Here is a 17,711-nt window from a genome sequence, read left to right as displayed (position 1 = left end):
CTAAAGTAGACTCTCTTGAAGCCTTCACGGGACAGGAAGGCTCTCTGCATCTCTCTACCACTATAATTTCAATAAAGCAGATATTGACTGTGAATGACGGCTGCCAGATACCATATTCTAAACAAAAGATTGGACGCCTAGCGGGGGAAGAGTTCTTTTCTGCCGGAAGGGCACACAATGAACACGCAATCATCAACCTTCGACGAAAGAGGCAGTCGTCGTGTTTCCAGTATGGGTACATTTCGCAGCAGTTTTGGACGCTCCTTGAGCTTTTGGAAGCGCCATGAAAGCGGCGTATCTCGTTCGGCCATGGAAGGCTCGGTACGCGCTCTGGGGTCCGAAAGTCCGCCACAGACGAACCTTTTGGCTCGTAGAATTGGTTCTTGTTGGTCCGTGTGGCCGCCGGAATCCCGAAAATCGTTTTGGAGACGAATCTTTACCAGTCGACTCTGGAGATTTCTGCTCGTCGTCTTCTCCATTCTACTTTTGTTCGGCGCCCAGATGCGGACTCTTCTGCTTCCCAAATCGACCGATCTCTTTGTGGATCTACTCTTCACCGTCATGTTTTTCTTCTTTGTGGCTGATATTGCCATGAGGGTAGACGCCGAACCCAACTACTTCGGAATGCGTGTATGGTGCCGGACCCCGGAAAGTGCTTCCGAACATATCAACATGGAAGGTTGCGGTAATTGTGAATTAGGGAGCTTCATTTTTTGGTGCGAAGTCATCTCGACGTTGGCGTTGTTGTACGAAATTTCGTTCATCGCCAAAGACAACTTTGCCGAGCGAGATATGGTGATTAGATTGAATGAATTCGGAGCCCCGGTATGTTCTATGTGTGTAATTGGTGGAAAAGTCTCTATCGTGGCGATCTTGCTCACATAAGTCTCTTACAATAGAACGGGGGACTGGACGGGGTCAACGAGGCCATCCCGGTAGAACGAGAACTCGACTTAATCGTCATTATTGCCAAAACAGCTCGTTTGGCCCGCTTTATCAAGTCTTCTACGGCGGTCAACCTTTCGTCTCGAATTCCGTGGTACTGGATACTCAAGCGAATTCATCCGGGACATTTGTTCGGAGCTGTTCGTCGATTCGTATGTTGCTGCTCGGAAAGATCGAAGTCCGGTCGTGAACATGACCGACATGCAATGCCTGGAGAATCCACTTTAGCCCGCCATACGTCTCGGAGAGGTCTCGGTATGAAGGTACTGGCCAATGCCAAAAAGGAAGCCGTCGAAAAAGAGTACCAGAGAGCTCAAACTTGGAAGGACTACCCCATAAGGGCACTCCGTTTCGTCGGCATCTTGAAAAAGGACAACGCCGAATGGCGTCGTCAATTGGCGGCCACCAAGATCCAACGGGCTTGGCGTGCCGTTTTATTTCAAAGACATTGTGATGAAGGAGACGATGTCTCTGGTTACGTCAGCAATGACTATGCTTGGAAAGCGCGGTCTGCGGGGAACAATGCGATGGAAAAAGCTTTGAAAAAGAAATCTATATTATCCCATTTCAACCAAATGAACAGTCGAGGAATTTTGATCGCGTCGGGAGGCATACAGAAGGTAAGCGATGTCACTGTAGTCACGGAATCAACCAATACGTTGCGGCGAGGGCCAAGCCGTGAGGAGCTCAAAGTCGGTAGTGCGATGCGTGAACTGACCGGGCAACGCGTGGCACTAGGTATCATTTTCTCCTTGGTGCTGTCGTCCATTTTCACCTACACCGAACACAACGCGACCCGGCCAGCCACAATGATTGTTCTCCACAACCAAACAGGAAACCCTGCATTTGCTGAAAGAGCACTGACCGCTGCGAGATCAAGCGCGGTTCCTAATCTCTTTGAATACCATCTAGCCAGCGGGGACATAGAAAGATTTACGTTGGACGAATGGGAGAAACCCACCAATCTTCGTGACAAAGAGAAAATTCGAATTACTATCATTGATTTTAGCGATCAATTGACTGTCGGTCGCTTTGCAATCAAACGAAAAAGCATGGCAGATGCTGTTGTCTCTCTGCTAGCGACTATCTTTGTTATTTTGGTCTGGTTCTTTGGTGTTACTGCGTTTGCCGGACCTGTTATGGTTTTGGTTGTTATTCCGATAGAACGAATGGTTCGTTTGCTCGGAATGTTGATGCTTGATCCGTTGGGCTATCAAAGCACTTCACGCTACAAGAGATATATAACTGACGAAAACGAGATAACCAAGAACACTTTCTGGTCCCGAGAAATTCTGAAAGGAATGGAGACATCCTTCTTAATGTCAACGATTCTTCGAATAGGCTCCTTAATGAAGGTTGGTTTTGGAAGCGCCGGCGTTGATATCATCCGTAACAATTTAGAGAAGGGGCAGAGCAAAAACATGCTGATATTGGACTCCCAAGGTATCACGGTATCGTGTATTTTTCTCTTCTGTGATATCCGCCAGTTTACCGATGCTACGGAATGCCTTCAGGAAGAAGTCTTTGTGTTTACGAACCGTATCGCAGCAGTTGTACACTCCATCTGTCATTCGTATGGAGGTTCAGCGAACAAGAATATCGGAGATGCTTTCTTATTAAGTTGGCTGTTGGATGAAGAAGGTGGGACATCGGCTCCATCATCAGTTTCTTTCGACGCGCCTGGTTATCGCAAGGCGGAAGAATTTATCGCAAAACACCATCAGGCTGATAAGGCTCTCTTGTCTGTCGTCAAGATATGCATGGCACTTCACCATGATGACTTTTATATTTCCACCATGAGTGAAGGTGCTCGCGCAGCTCTACTTTCCAAGCTGTCGAATCGATCTGGGCCTGTCGTACAATTGGGTTTTGGGTTGCATGCCGGAAAGGCTGTGCAGGGGGCGATTGGTTCCCAACGTAAGATTGATGCAACTTACGTTTCAGAAGCTGTGGAGCTCGCTGAATTTCTCGAATCGTCCACCAAAAAGTACGGATTGAAAATGCTGATGTCCGACACTTTTCATCGACTCCTTCATCCAAATAATCGACGCCGCTGTCGCAAAGTCGACCAGATTTTGATACAGAATGACGACGGGGGTGATGAAGAAGAAATGGAGGGTGACAAAATTGAGCTTTTGACATTTGATATGGATATTGGCGCTCTATGGCAAGGAGCCAATTCTAGACATTTAAGAAAGGACCATTCCGTAAGGTCCGACGCTGGTCAAGAATCGGACACAGAATCAGCGAGTGACTCTAGGATAAAGCGTGATTTGGGTCGTAAGGTAATGCGGCGCCACAGCCGACGCTTGAGTACCCGCGACGTTTTAAACGACGAGTTGAGCGAGACTGGACTGCGAACCAGTGGTACTGCAGGAGACAGTCAAACTGATGTCATTGGCGACGGTCAAGGCACCAACGCTCCGCCTCAGCTCGTATTACCCACAGGACCGGCTTTGTACAACTCCAACGTTTGGGTGAGCAAGGAAATAAGACTCATTCGCAATCTGTATACGGATGGCTTGTTCTTTTTGACATTTAACTCTGGACTGCAAGCGTTTTATGCAAAAGATTGGGTTACTGCAAAGACCAACTTTGCAGCTATTTTGGACCGCTTTGAAGATGGGCCATCCAAATACTTTTACGATCAGATTATCAAACACAAAGGAACCCCACCAAAAGATTTCCGCGGTTATGGGATTGCTTAAAGGAGCAACCATTGTTACATTTACATTTTGTTATAAATAAGGTTACCTGGATCCAGAGTTGCCATACTTCGAAGTGTCGATAGTGGGTGCCAGCGATGAGAATGTATTGTGTGTAGTAGAACAGCTCTGACCTTCTAAATGCCTACGGCCATCGATTAATCCAGGTAACCTTCAGACACAACCCGATACTCTTGACAGGCAAGCTGCTAGAAACGCCATGTGTGGTGGACCGTTTTTCTTTAGAATGTGAAACAAAGCCTTTTTGCATTGGTTCGATAGCAGAGCCGAATCAGCTCACCCGGTCTTTGTTGTAAAAAAGTGATAAAGACTGGCAGACAGCTTTTCTTAGGAACCGAGTCGTGATGATAATCCCCTTTAGCCCTTCAAGATGTTGTTGGTATGTGTGGAGTAAATTGTGCTCATTATTATTGGAGATGCCATAGGGGTTGAACGTGGGCGCTTTCAATGCGTCAAAACCCGTACAAGGTCAAGAGATTCCCAAAAACGTATTGGGTCCTTTCCACTTCAAAAAATATACATGCGCTGCACGCCCACGAGTATTCTTTTTGACTTCCCGCTAGAACCAAACGAAGTAAATGACAAGAATCGTAACAATCATGCCTCCGGCTACCAAATATGCATCGGTAATGTCTCGCCGCTCAATAATTTTCATGGTGGACTGACTTAAGCCGAGACGATTGCCAATGTCAAAAACCATCCTGTTGACACCCCGAAGTCTTTGGCGTTGTTCGATTAGTCCATTTAAAGATGCCTGTCCCTGATCAATCAAACCAAAGACCATGTTTTGCGATTGTTCCAAGGAAGATGATTCTTGCGACAAGTCCTGGACATCGGACTCGTTACCTCTGCGCCTTCGGCGTCTTAGCAATTCGTCTCTTTCTTGTCCGTAAGGATTACGGTAGCGGGATGCGGAGTGGGCGGCTTGGGTCCCTTGTTGATGGAGCAGCGTGCATTCGTGTCGAAGTTCGGCAATTTTGCGATTCCACACATCGCGCTGTACTGGAGTTTCACGATACACAAGTTCCTCCATAGCATTCAATTGGCGCGACAATTCTTCCAGCAGCACGTACAGATCGGTCGCGCTGACGACCCCCTGTTGCACCTGTGCAACTTGTTGTCGGGCGTCGTAAGCAAGTTTGCGGCATTTCGGGAAAAGCTCGCCGATCGAGGTCATGTTGCTCGCTTGTAAAATATCTATTATCTCCCAGTTCTAAAGTTTGAACCAATATGTAAAAACGATGATTCGGCGGGGGCTGTCTAATGTAAGGGGTAAGCGCTTTCGAGATGTGACAACGAACGAGACAGCAGTTTTGTGACAAAAGGCTACGTGCTATAATACGCCATGTGGTCCTTCGCTGTTAGACAAGAAAGGTCTGTTGGGACATCATTGTGTCACACTTTTTGTATCTTAAGCGTTCTCTTCTCCTCCAACTGTTACCGACTATAGCTGTGAAAATAGAAAGAGCGATGAAGGTAGAATATGAGGACAGCAAAGTTCCTTAGGGTGCTTCCCGATAATTCTCGCGAATACGCTTACACAGTTAACGAAATGAGGGACGTTAGCAGGCACAAGTATCCAAGAAAGTCTACGCTTGCTTTCGCTCTTTTTACGAAGACAAAGTTGTAGGCGACCACCACAGTCACAGAAATCAACGCTAGTCTCTTCAGATCCGCTTCGTCATTTCTGCCACCTGTCGGACGCTGCTGTAAGAACTTTCTGAAGATAGCGGACCGAATCCGTGAACCGCACACCAACAAGATACGGGAGGGCGAAGATTCCTGTAATTTCTAGTTTATTTTTGACAAAACTGAAGGCTGGACCCCGCGATTACTTCATGGCTGCCTTTGCAACGTTAGAGTCTGCCTCCCGGAATCTATGGACTAGATCCACGGTCTCGCGTACAGATGGTGTATTGCGTAGACGTTCGACTCGGTCGACTCTGGCGAGGCTGTCTTCCCTACCGCATGGGTCTGGTGCAACGGAGCATCGGCCGCCTCCGAAATGGCTTGTCAATCGGCGAAAAGTGAACAGGCAAACTTGGTCGTCGGCTTGGCAAGCGTTTTCGTCGGCTGCCCAACCCACTGATTCAGACGATGTCAATTTATCAAAAGACTCCGACTCTGCACTGAAGACGCCGATAGATTTTAGCAAGGAAGACGAGCACGTCGAAGAGCGCAAACGCAAGCGGCTTTCTGAGGTAAGGCCCAGTGTCACCGTGTGCAGATGGACATTTACGCTTGAAGAAGGCTACTGTCATTTTCACTATTGAACTCACCGGAATAGCTAATCGCCACCGTGTCATTTCAAACATGCTTTCTCACTCTACTACTCCCCTGCTCGGACCCAAGGTACGCATTTCTGAGGTGCTTCAAGCAAAACACTCTTATCGCTGGGTGGATCCAGTTATTCCCCGAACTGCAACAGTTCAAGAAGCGATTGTCACTACGATTGAAGGTGGTTTGTCGGGTGCCATGGTCCTCGAAGACGAGCACCACAATCGAGTCTGCGGTCTCATTACCTCCCGCGATTTACTCCGCATCATGGCTTCAGGAGTCAAGGAAGGAGACACCCCGGAAGAAATCATGAACCGGTTGGTGGGTGATTATATGACGCCCATTTCGCAAGTTGTTTATGGTCGTCCCGACGAAACGGTTGGCATGTGTCGAACAATCATGGCCAGACTGGGCATTAAATGCTTGCCAATCTTATCACGTGAGGGTCGGGTGGAAGGACTCGTGACGGCAAGAGACATGTCCGATTTTGGACTTTCGGCTAAAGATCGGGGTGGCAAGAAATCGTACCTAAATGATGTTTCTGAACGTGTCGGCTTGAGCAGTAACACCAGTATGGCGGAACCACCAATTTACCTGAAAGCACAGTTGGCATTGGGACCCACACCTCTGTTTATCAATGTAGGCGTCGCCGAATTGCCGCATCCATTTAAAACAGCAGATGGTGGTCTCGTTCAAGGAATGCGAGGTAAGTCCTTTTCCGGTAAACGACACAGTCCACCCGAATGAATCCAGACCTAACAGGGTTTACTCCAACCCAGACCTTGGATTTAACGATCTATCTACGGATCCCACTTTGTCGGAAGACTCATGTTTTGTCACTAACGTCAAACTGCCGGATGGAAAGAAAAAGACATTGCGTGACTTTACGTACATGGGAGTTGCCGACGGTGTTGGAAGTTGGCGTGAGTACGGCGTAGATCCGCGACTTTTTGCAAGAAGACTGATGGAGGAATGTGAAAATATCCTTCTTGAGGCACAGCGAAACGGTCAAATGGACGGCAATAACTTTCGACAAGTCACGGCCCCCTCCGATATTATGGCACAAGCATTCGAACGGGTGAAGGCGGAAAATGTCATTGGATCAAGTACAGCCTGCATAGGAGTCTTTGATCAGATTCGGCATCAGCTCCACTTTAGCAACTTGGGCGATTCTGGGATCATTGTTCTGCGCCACATTGATTCGGATGTGGCGGGTTCGTTGAAGCGTGATCGGGTGACACCGAGGACCGAAAGAACGTCTGATATAAGGGTAGCTTTTGTAAGTCAGCAGCAACTGAAATCCTTCAACCATCCATTTCAAATTGGCTGGACGGGCGAGGAACTGAAAGAAGGGGAAAGCTCATCCTTTCGGAACGCAGGCGAATCGTGTACATCTTCCATTCATTTACGACGTGGCGATGTTGTTATTATGGCGACGGATGGTTTATTCGACAACGTGGAGTTGGACGACATTTGTACCATGGTGCTGGAGTGGGAGCAGCAGAATGGTTTTGTCCGTGCTGGCGATACCCAGGCTCGCGAAAAGCGATGGCAGATGGGCAATTCGTTGACTCTTTTGTCAGCTGGCCGAATAAATGATTTGGCCCAGCGACTGGTTAAGAAAGCTCGTGAAAATTCCTTGGACTCGTCCCTGGATTCTCCTTTTGCCATTCTGGCAAAGGAAAATGACATTATGTGGTCAGGTGGAATGCCAGACGATTGCATTGTGATTGCAATGCATGTTGTAGGACGAGACGCGAACGATACAATGGACTCCACAAAGATGTAACAGAAACGACCTCAAAAATTTTCCCGTTCATTGCCGCATCATCACTCTAATTAGTGGTTTGCATTCATTTTCACTTAAGTTAAGTTCTGAATTGTTTGATCACCTGTCTATGTTGGTTTCGATTTTCACCACACATATCTTGCAAGCAAACGCCAATTCGGACGGGCGTTTCACTAATCTAGTCCTTAGAATGCTTGAACAGCTGTCACTTTTCAGCTAGCGCACCAATTCGAAGCCAGCTCCCGAACGATCTCGATTCGTGTAAACTTTCACCAGACTCCCCGAATGGGGCCGCAATGGCGTTTTTTGAACCCAGCTCCCAATTTCTTTAGCAATGTCCAAAGGCTTTGTCCATTGATCAAAATTTGCTTCGGGGTCAGCTTTCCGATTGCTGGGTGTGTCGATTGTACTTGGTAAAATGCCGACAACATGGAGGGTATCCAGATTGGGAAAGTACTGCCTAGTTTTCCGACCTTGTCTTCGGATGGACTTGGATTCTAAGCCTTGACCAGTCATAGCTCCCATGGTTTGCACGAAGTGATGCGCGCCTGCTTTGGAAACTCCGTATCCTCTGTGTGAAAAACGGTAGACGTTAGTGAGTCTCTCATTTGGTGCGGTCAGTGTCTCAATGTTATCATATTGCGTTTGACGTACAGCATACCGGGCGTCGGCAGTATAGCAGCAGTGGCTCCAATCACTACCAACAATCCATTCGGTCCCATGTATTGTTGTGCCAGATAGCCAGTCGCGAGAACCGGGTCCAGATTCATGCGCAGCATATCTTGAATGGTCTCCGCATACGCCAAAGCACCTTTTTCGATGTCATCTTTAGATCCTTCCAAGGGAGGAGCAGGATCGCCTTGCCATCCGCCACTGGCACAGACGATCGCGTCTAGCCCGGATTTGGTATCCTGTAGGTAGAAATCCACACCCTGAACCAGTCGGGTTGTCAAGTCTCCCAAAGTCGAATCTTTCGGCAACGGCACAAAGCCATCAAGCTCCCAACCACCGTTGAGTTCACCAGGAAGCTCGCGTACATCTGCACCAAGAACTTTCATGCCTACTGTCTGGGATAAATAGTGCGAGACAGCGGAACCTAGGGCGCCAGACGACCCCAGCACCAAAGCTGTTTTCGGTCTGCCGACGTCATCATCATCTTCGTCGCCAGGATAGCTCGAAAACGATAATGATTGAGAAGCCGGACGGGGGAGCTGATCGATGGATTCTGCTGGCGGAAGACCTAAGCCTCGTCCGAAAACCCGAAATGACGAATATTTCGACGGGAGTGCTTTACGTGCAAGCGTGAGCATTGATTCTTATGTATTTTCAAATCGAATACAAAGATCGTCGTGTTAGTTTTGCTTCGCGTTCCAGTCTCGTATTACAGGTTCGTTCTCCTTCGCGTTTCTATCTTTCTTGCTCGAGTTGTACTTTTAATGCTTGGCTCGCTTAATGACTACCGTGTCGATGCAGTGATTGTTGCGATAACTTTTCCAGATAATCAATGACAGCGCGAAGTAGGATGTATTTACAGTTTCAATTTATTCCTAGTCTCCTGTGTGCCATCCATTCTGCCATGGCGCAAAACTTTCTCTGTCCGTTTATTTCAAACTTTGTGCAAGACGTGGAAGAGGATCGTTCCGACTTCTGTTCTCCCTACCGTGTGCCAGAGAGAGGGCCTAGCTAGGGTTCCAAAATCCAGTCATGTTTGCTACTCGATCATGAACGCATGCCATTGACGGTATATCGACAAGCTTCGTACTTTCTATTTTCAAGGAGAAAGTGTAATTACTGTTAGAGTTGATGTAGCAGACAAGTTTCTGCGCTCTATTTTTCAATAGCTGCTGGCAGAAAGAGACATCAGTCCTTTGCTACTCGAACTATATCGTGCTCGCTTAACGCTGGCATCGAGCTCGATGGCGCACGGAATCCAAATCATTCCTTGGTTTCCCACACCATATCGTCCTCGTTCACCATAGGCATCGGACTCGATGGCGCGTGGAACGGACTAAGGTGTCCATCCGATATCTTGCTCGACGAACGGGATATCAATGAATCATCCTCGTCTGATGCAATGGACAGAGGCGATTTGCTACGCAGGGACCGTTCCCACGATGGCATTTGAGACAACGATCTCAGCGACATGCCAGGGGAATGAGGCGTAGACTGAGGCTCGTTTTCAAAAACACGCGTGAGCGAAGCGCCGCCGATTGAACCGTTGATTGAATGTTGTTCCATGCCGACGGCCGAGTACCCCATGTCGACTGAGTTCGAGGGTGAAGCACCCGATTTACTGAAATAAGAAGCGGCACTTTCCGGAAGCAGCCAAGAATGGCAGCTTCCCAGGGACGAGAATCCACCGAGCGATGATGCTTGGTCCGGGCGTGGTTGCTGCCGAACTAGAGGCGGGGGCATACGTTCGTCGGAAGCGACAGACTGACTCTCCAAAGACTTGTCGACCAGCTGTACTTCTTGACCTTCCCATTCGACCGCCATGTTGTCTTCATCTTGGGTCGGTGGCCCTGCGTTACTGGAAAGAGATACCGGAAAGAACGATTTACGTTCATCGTCTGCATCATGACCGCCACAGAAAGTACCAGTGTCCCAGGAACCTAACGACCCCAGAATGCGATCGGCAACTTGTGTCATGAGGGAGCTCTCTTGATCATGCAAATTTTGAGGTTCGATTTGCTCGTTGTGCGCTTGGCCTCCCCCGAGTGCACTTCCAGAAAAAACCGGCGAATAGCTTGTTCGACGGTCGTAATCGTCTCGGAACTTAACCATACGGCGCTTCTTGGTGTAATCTTGGTGAACGTATGCGATAGGCTTTGAACTGCGTGAACTTGTTGACCTAGAATCATGACCATCGTTTGAAGGCACACCAGTCAATGATAAATTGGAATGAGTCCACTTCTTAAGTGTCTCTGCACCAGAAGTAATGATCTCCGCAGTGGCTTCGAGGGCCGACTTTGGTGTAGCTTGTGCAGTGGGCTGTGTAGTTGGTGTGTGATGGTGTGAGTGCGGTGGCGGATAGTGGGAGTCTCGTGAATAGCCTGGCGGCGGATAGTGTGGAGGGTAATGCTGTGGTGGCAGCGGCGGACCCCGTGGATCGTATGAGTAGCCAGGTGGTGGCATTGGAGTTCCATGCGGAGGTTGGGCTCCGCCCGGTGGAGCGGGATGCACTTGATGATAACTGGGGTATGCATAAGTAGGAAAGCCCCAGGTCGGAGGGGCATAATAACCTGGATGAGAAGTACCGTGAGGTGCTACCTCCTGATCTTCCTGTTGATAATCCCTGCGCTGCTCGCTGATCTCCGTTTCAATCTCGGCGCGGATGGAAGGAGCATTCTCGCGTAACGCTTGCGATGTTTTGTCCCTAGCTTTTTCATCACCAATATCTTTCCATAAGCCTGTCTTACTATCTCTTGATAGAAATCTCCCCGAAGGCTTTAGCCCTCGAATTTCCGAAACGATGCTACTGGCAATCAGACGTTTTTCTCTCTTGAAGCGTGCGGTAAGGTAGACACGCTTCCGCTTTTCGACCAATTCTCGAAATCGCTCATTGCCTGCATGCGAGTTGATCGAACCACCGCGTCCACAAAGTACATCAGACAAGGTTGGATCCTTAATCCAAGCACCACTGCAGTCCAAATCGGGCGCTGTGAATGATCCGCTGCTTACATCGCTGCCTACGGTTGTTGTTTCCGTCATGACTGTATCGTTCGTGGAGCCGTAGGGCTTTGGAATCAGATGTAGTGTTCTGTCCGGTTTGCCGTGACAACCAAGAGTCGGAGGAAGCACAGTTACTGCAACAGAGCAATAGACGTTAGAAGGTCCGTTGTTGCCTGTATTTTTGTCTTTGGCGGAATTGCCACCCGTTTACTGGCTTTACCCGTCGTCCAACGGAGCTAGCTTCGCTAATATGGATAAAAACTGCTGTTTCAGAGATTTAGGACTGTTCGTGCCACGATTAAAATGACTCTCTCGTTCTCCAAGTTGCTTTAGAAGAATCTTCCGATGAAGAGAGGAACGATGGGCGTTACTATAACACAGGAGCGCCTCGAGGATCGCCAATGGCGAGACGTGATGTGGCTGATAAATTACGGGTCGGTCAGGAGTCTACCGTGACGAGTCCGGAATTGCTCCTGTGTACCTCTGCCGTGCGCTATCCATTTGCGTTGAAACCCTAGTGGTGTGATATTCGATGAAGCCAGGAGGCGTGTATGCAAATTTTCGACATTATATCTATTCATATATTAATACTTGTATTCGGTCGCTTAAAATCAGCACTCGGTCACTTTCGGTAGGTTACTTATGCGTTGAAAATTTGATGAGTTGCTACTTCCTGTCGCGCGCAACCCTGTGTCACGCCAGGCGAAAGCGTTTCGGAAACGTTGCGAAACGATAATTAGGACCTTTGGGAGCGTTAATGTCCCTGCAGAATGTCGTTTGGAAAAACAAAGGGTCTTTGGCCCACACGCAAGGCAATGTAACTGTAATCATAGTCAAGCTTGATCGATAAAGAAAAGGACGGGTGAAATTGATGAGACTCTTTTCGAATACAATCTACCAAACTGTGACGCGTCGTCGACTTATGATTTGTATGTTTTACAGTTAACTGTCACTGACTGCTAACTACATAGACAGATCGACAAAGCATTAGACGGCACGAACTCCCTCCAACGACGTTTCAGGTCGGTTAGGGCTGGGGACATCTCTACGAATTTACACAACGCTCCCCGAAGCCACACAATCGAAAATCAAGTGTCAGACCTTTCTCCAGTGAGCTCGCCTATGTCGCATGTTCATAGGTAAACATAGTCTTTCAAATAGTGGAATGCGTGGAGATGACTCATCCTTACGAGTGTAGCTTAGATTTGACGTTTCCACTTGCTCGTCAAGCATCCCAAGTGCGCAGGATCATGGCTGTCGACAGGGAGCTTGGCGACCGGGTGTTGCGCGTGTTGACCGTCAAGGATCGCACCGTACATGTGTAAGTGCGGCACTTCTGTGAATGTGCAAGTACGTTTGTTAGGGAGAATCTAATCCTGAGCATTTTCTATCATTGTCTGCTACAGTGCGTTTAAAGCGACGGAAGCCAAGTTGCTCCGCGTATCGGTGTCGTCCTTTTGTGACTATCTCACCGTCGCCCTCAAGTGTTTTCAAGAATTTGATTCGCAATTTGCACACGCATGACCGATCAGAATTAGCTTCATTGGTTCGTTGTTGGGATTCACCTGGACAGTGTGGTAGCGGGCAGCAGCCAGCAATTTGTTTGATGGCAGCCTACCCCCTTTTCCGAACGCTATCAGACTGACATGATGCAATTGACTGCGTCTCATTGCAGCAAATGGGTTCAGAAGCAAAATAAAATCGTGCATACTGAGTAAGTACACGCTAATTTTTGCTAGGGAACAGTCATTTAATTCAAAAATTGCGAAATAATCTCTTCTTACATGAATTTGAATCATGCTAGAGACGTGTGTGCGAACTTAGCTTTTATAGTTTAACCAAGTGGCGATCCAGATGCTTTACCAAAACGTACCTTCGGCCAGATTGAGCTGAGAGTACCTTCCCACTATTCGGATACTTGATCAAAAGAAGATGCAATCCTGAATCAAGAAAACTGATAGACAACATCTTACTCGGCTCAATTTGTGGTCGGCAAGAAACTTTCGTGGATGTGCCCGCTTCGTCCGAGAAATCAGAAAAGGCGTTGTGCGTTTCCAGAATTTGCTTAGTATAGTAGTTCTACCTTGGTCGTGAACAATACGTTCTTTCTTCGGGCCGCTTTACGATTTTCCGGCCTAACAGTTGACACCATCTTGCAGACACAATTTCTTGAACCTCACAAATGCATTTACTTCTGAAATCTCGATTACTCGTAATGGTCGATTCTCCCCGCCGGCTGAAAATTTACCTTGAAAAAAGTGGATTGCAACTACGGCTGAACCATAGCGCAGATACTAACTGTAAACATAGAAGTGTCGAACCGCGGAGCTTGTGTTGCATTGAAGTTAGTCACTTTTCTAGTAGCCCCGGGAGTGGAACACGATCGAAGATCGTTGAAAGGGCGATATTCCTGGGCAATCTTGGGAGATCTTTTCAACTTTCATGCGCTGGCAAGAGCGTCTGGGAGTCAATGATCTATGGAATTCAGTAGTTTCGAGTTAAAGGACTGCGACTGGAGGACTGTCCTTATGCAAGATGTCATATGTCCTAATATTAATCGATGAAATTATTTACTTAGGTGGTGAATATACCAGATTTGCTGAAACAAGTGGAATAAATAGTACCTGGTCGACGCTTAAGAAAACCTCGTGTTCAGTGGTAAAGCAACCGAAATAGAATTTACGGGAGAAGTTCTCTCCTTCCAAAGATTTCCAACCTACCGGTATCTGACTGTGAGCTCGGACCTGCTAGCAGGAACAATAAACTCTTCTTATTTCTTCCCATCCAAATCGCAAGTCGTCGTTGGGTCTTTCACATAAGCGAATCTTTCAAGCCTCTTTCCAGATCTCAAAGCAGACGAAGACAACAAGTATGACTACGTCAACCTTTCGCCGTCAGAGTGTCGTCGTTCCCGTGGATACCATTGAAAATCAAGGAAATCCTGAAGTTATGGAGTGGCTCACCGTCTCCACCTTGAGCATAGTCGTCGTTGGTGCTTCCGGTGACTTGGCCAAGAAAAAAACCTTTCCAAGTTTGTTGAATCTGTATGATGACAATTTGTTGCCGAAGCACACCCGAATCTGGGGCTTTGCACGTTCAGACATGTCGGACGAAGAGTTGCGTGATCGCTTGCGTCCTCATTTAACCGGGGATCATTCGAAAGAAGTCGTCGATCGCTTTTTAGCCCGGTGCGTCTACCGCAGTGGAACTTCCTACGGTGACCAAGATGCGTTCACTAAAATTAACCAAGATATGGAAGAGTACGAACGAGACCATCAAGATGTGAAGCACTACAATAGGCTGTTCTACTTTGCCATCCCTCCCAACGTTTTTGCGGATACTGCTCTAGCCATTAAAAAGACCTCTATGCAGGATGAAAGCAAGGGTTTCACCCGTTTGATTGTGGAGAAGCCCTTTGGTCGGGACTTAGAAAGCTTCGAAAAGCTGAACAAAACCTTGGCGGAGCATTTTACGGAGGATCACATGTTTCGTATCGATCACTACCTTGGCAAGGAGATGGTGCAAAACTTGACCGTTTTACGTTTTTCCAACATTTGGTTTGAGCGCGTTTGGAATGCGGACAACATCCAGTGTGTCATACTGACGTTCAAAGAGCCATTTGGTACGGATGGTCGAGGTGGATATTTTGACAAATACGGAATTATTCGGTAAGAAAATATTTTCATACGTCAATCGACGGCTACACTTTACATTTGACTTATGTTTCGCTGCTCTCTTGAAAGTGACATATTGCAGAACCATCTTTTACAAGTTTTGACTCTGCTTGCTATGGAAACGCCTGTGAAGTTGGAAGGCCCCGGCGCGAGTCGTGCTATTCGCAATGCCAAGGTGGCTGTTTTGAATGCAATTCCTCCCGTTCAGATCGAGGACGTTGTTTTGGGCCAGTATGAAGGCTACGCTGATGATCCGACGATCGAAAACAAGGACACCAACACGCCGACATATGCTACCATCAAGCTGAGCATCAATACGCCCCGCTGGTACGGTGTTCCCTTCATTCTTAAGGCTGGCAAGGCAACGAATGAGCGAAAGGCTGAAATGCGCATTCAGTTTAAGGATCCACCGGCTGCTAGTTTTTTGTTCGAAGGTGAAGGGGAAAATTACTGTCCGAGAAACGAGCTTGGTATGTGCCACTGAGATTCGTTTTTTAATCGCAGGTCTTGCATCTGTTTTCTGATTGTATTACTACTCTCTTTGAAATATACAGTGATGCGGATGCAGCCCGACGAAGCAGTTTACATGAAGACGAATGTGAAAAGCCCTGGCTTTACGGCGAAGCCCATCCAGTCTGAACTAGAAGTCAACTATGATACCCGATTTTTCGATCACCAGAAAGAAGCTAATCCAGATGCCTACACTCGGCTTATCTTGGATGTTCTTCAAGGCAAACATGCAGCCTTTGTGCGCGATGATGAACTCCGTCGGGCATGGGAGATTTTTACCCCAATTCTTAAAAAGATTGAGAACGAGAATATTCGCCCTGTTATTTACAAGCAAGGATCGCGTGGACCGATAGAATCTGACAATTTTATCATGGAGAAAGCGGGTTACATCCGTAATGAAGACTATGTTTTTCACGAAGGGGGAGTGGCGCGTAAGACCGAAGGGACGAACACGATGCCAGTATCACAAACCGTTCCTCAAATTTCAATTCCAGATGACGAACTTTGTGACATTGGAATCTTTGGTCAGTCTGTGATGGGAGCAAATCTTAGTCTTAATATCGCCGAGAGTGGATTTCGTGTTGTTGTGGGCAATCGTACTCAGAAGAAGGTTGAGGCGACGGTACAGCGTGCCAAGGACGAAGGAAACTTGCCGCTTGTTGGCTCCGATGGTCCTGAGCATTTTGTTTCGCAGTTAAAAAAGCCTCGCAAGGTCATCATCCTTGTACAAGCGGGAACGGCTGTCGATGATACAATATCGTCACTTGCAAAGTACTTGGAGCCTGGAGACATCTTAATTGACGGAGGCAACGAGTGGTTCCCTAACAGTATTCGTCGTGGAGAGTTTCTGGAGCCGAAGAACATCCATTTTCTCGGAATGGGCATTAGTGGAGGAGAAGAAGGAGCACGCAAAGGTCCATCTTTAATGCCGGGCGGACCGAAAGATGCGTACGATCTTGTCGAACCCATCTTGTCAAAATGCGCTGCTTACGTCGATGAGGCCGGATCATGCGTTGGCTACGTAGGCCCAATTGGAGCAGTAAGTTTTTGGTGATATGCTTATTTATTGGCCAAGAAAGCCTTTCTCACAGTCAATGATTTCACACAACCACTTTTCTCTCAGGGGAACTACGTCAAGATGGTTCATAACGGCATTGAATACGGAGACATGCAATTAATCGCGGAAGTCTATGACACGATGAAAAGTACGCTGGGTATGTCCAATTTGGAAATAGCCGATGTCTTCGACGAATGGAATAAAAGTGAATTGGAATCTTATTTGATCGAAATCACCGCCACGATTCTCCGCAAAAAGGATGATGAGACTGGTTGTGGGTACGTAATCGATTATATTTTGGACAAAACTGGCATGAAGGGCACTGGAAGGTGGACCATTCAGGAAGGAGCTGAAAGAGGTGTTGCAATTTCTACTTTGGCTGCCGCTCTCGACGCTCGAATGCTGAGCGGATTGAAGGAGGAACGAGAAGTGGCGTCCAAGGTACTTGATGAGCCATCAATGCAGAGTACAGATAAGACACAGGTAGTTGCGGATCTACGAGCAGCACTGTACGCGTCGAAAGTTTGTTCATACGCCCAAGGATTGAGTTTGATCAAAGCAGCTTCCGATGAGTATCAGTGGGACGTGGACCTTTCGGAATGTGCCCGCTTGTGGATGGGAGGATGCATCATTCGAGCAAAGTTGTTGGGGTCAATTCGAGAAGCTTATTCGAAAAATTCCAATTTGTCGAATTTGCTTGTTGATGCCGGCTTCGCGTCGGCTTTGAATGAGCGCTCAGTTGCCTGGAGAAGACTTATCGCTCTCTGTGTAACGAGCGGTGTCACGTGTTCGGCTCTCTGCAATTCGTTAAGTTACTTTGATACGTACAGACGAGCTCGCCTCCCGGCCAACTTAACTCAGGCTCAGCGGGATTTTTTCGGAGGGCACACATATGAGCGTACAGATAAAGATGGTCGTTTTCATACCGCGTGGACGGACGCTCACAAAGACATAGGCGATGCCAGTCAACGAACAAGCGGAGAAAATGTTCAAATTTAAATAATAGTATAGTGAATCAAGATTACGACAAAAATACTGTCTATGATTATAGAGAAGCTCCT

The 17,711-nt window shown here is 47.6% G+C and overlaps 6 protein-coding genes across 6 annotated transcripts; 3 read left to right on the top strand and 3 right to left on the bottom strand.

The window, feature by feature from the left end:
- Nucleotides 1-35: 35 nt before the first annotated feature.
- On the top strand, nucleotides 36-3,653 carry PHATR_46904 (predicted protein; the record flags this gene model as incomplete). Its single annotated transcript, XM_002185911.1, has 2 exons — nucleotides 36-825; nucleotides 900-3,653. Exons 1-2 carry the CDS (start codon nucleotides 178-180, stop codon nucleotides 3,651-3,653), a joined length of 3,402 nt encoding a protein of 1,133 aa, XP_002185947.1. The 5' UTR covers nucleotides 36-177.
- A 577-nt stretch (nucleotides 3,654-4,230) lies between these two features.
- On the bottom strand, nucleotides 4,231-4,848 carry Memb11 (predicted protein; the record flags this gene model as incomplete). Its single annotated transcript, XM_002185745.1, has 1 exon — nucleotides 4,231-4,848. One exon carries the CDS (start codon nucleotides 4,846-4,848, stop codon nucleotides 4,231-4,233), a length of 618 nt encoding a protein of 205 aa, XP_002185781.1.
- A 661-nt stretch (nucleotides 4,849-5,509) lies between these two features.
- Nucleotides 5,510-7,737, top strand: PHATR_46903 (predicted protein; the record flags this gene model as incomplete). The annotated part of the gene is made up of 3 exons (XM_002185910.1): nucleotides 5,510-5,872; nucleotides 6,024-6,654; nucleotides 6,683-7,737. The coding sequence occupies 3 exons, from the start codon at nucleotides 5,510-5,512 to the stop codon at nucleotides 7,735-7,737; spliced, it is 2,049 nt and encodes a 682-aa protein (XP_002185946.1).
- A 52-nt stretch (nucleotides 7,738-7,789) lies between these two features.
- Nucleotides 7,790-9,267, bottom strand: PHATR_21181 (predicted protein). The gene is made up of 3 exons (XM_002185744.1): nucleotides 8,747-9,267; nucleotides 8,392-8,707; nucleotides 7,790-8,308 (listed from the first exon to the last, which is right to left on the bottom strand). Exons 1-3 carry the CDS (start codon nucleotides 9,045-9,047, stop codon nucleotides 7,954-7,956), a joined length of 972 nt encoding a protein of 323 aa, XP_002185780.1. The 5' UTR covers nucleotides 9,048-9,267; the 3' UTR covers nucleotides 7,790-7,953.
- A 405-nt stretch (nucleotides 9,268-9,672) lies between these two features.
- On the bottom strand, nucleotides 9,673-11,778 carry PHATR_46901 (predicted protein; the record flags this gene model as incomplete). Its single annotated transcript, XM_002185743.1, has 1 exon — nucleotides 9,673-11,778. Exon 1 carries the CDS (start codon nucleotides 11,446-11,448, stop codon nucleotides 9,673-9,675), a length of 1,776 nt encoding a protein of 591 aa, XP_002185779.1. The 5' UTR covers nucleotides 11,449-11,778.
- A 2,502-nt stretch (nucleotides 11,779-14,280) lies between these two features.
- On the top strand, nucleotides 14,281-17,682 carry G6PDH/6PGDH (G6PDH/6PGDH fusion protein; the record flags this gene model as incomplete). Its single annotated transcript, XM_002185909.1, has 4 exons — nucleotides 14,281-15,077; nucleotides 15,153-15,553; nucleotides 15,638-16,632; nucleotides 16,717-17,682. 4 exons carry the CDS (start codon nucleotides 14,281-14,283, stop codon nucleotides 17,647-17,649), a joined length of 3,126 nt encoding a protein of 1,041 aa, XP_002185945.1. The 3' UTR covers nucleotides 17,650-17,682.
- Nucleotides 17,683-17,711: the final 29 nt, after the last annotated feature.

Source organism: Phaeodactylum tricornutum, chromosome 11, assembly GCF_000150955.2.
Source record: "Phaeodactylum tricornutum CCAP 1055/1 chromosome 11, complete sequence".
Classification (NCBI taxonomy): Eukaryota; Bacillariophyta; class Bacillariophyceae; order Surirellales; family Neidiaceae; genus Phaeodactylum; species Phaeodactylum tricornutum.
This window is presented reverse-complemented; position numbering and strand designations above follow the sequence as displayed.

What these genes read in the sequence shown, in the direction of transcription:
- PHATR_21181 (XM_002185744.1), bottom strand. Translation starts at nt 9,047, where the DNA reads ATGCTCACGCTTGCACGTAAAGCACTCCCGTCGAAATATTCGTCATTT. An exon ending in GCTTCCTGGTGAACTCAACG is followed by an intron (nt 8,708 to 8,746) that starts GTGGTTGGGAGC and finishes CGTTGCCGAAAG; the next exon opens with ATTCGACTTTGGGAGACTTG. An exon ending in CTGCCGACGCCCGGTATGCT is followed by an intron (nt 8,309 to 8,391) that starts GTACGTCAAACG and finishes TTTTTCACACAG; the next exon opens with AGGATACGGAGTTTCCAAAG.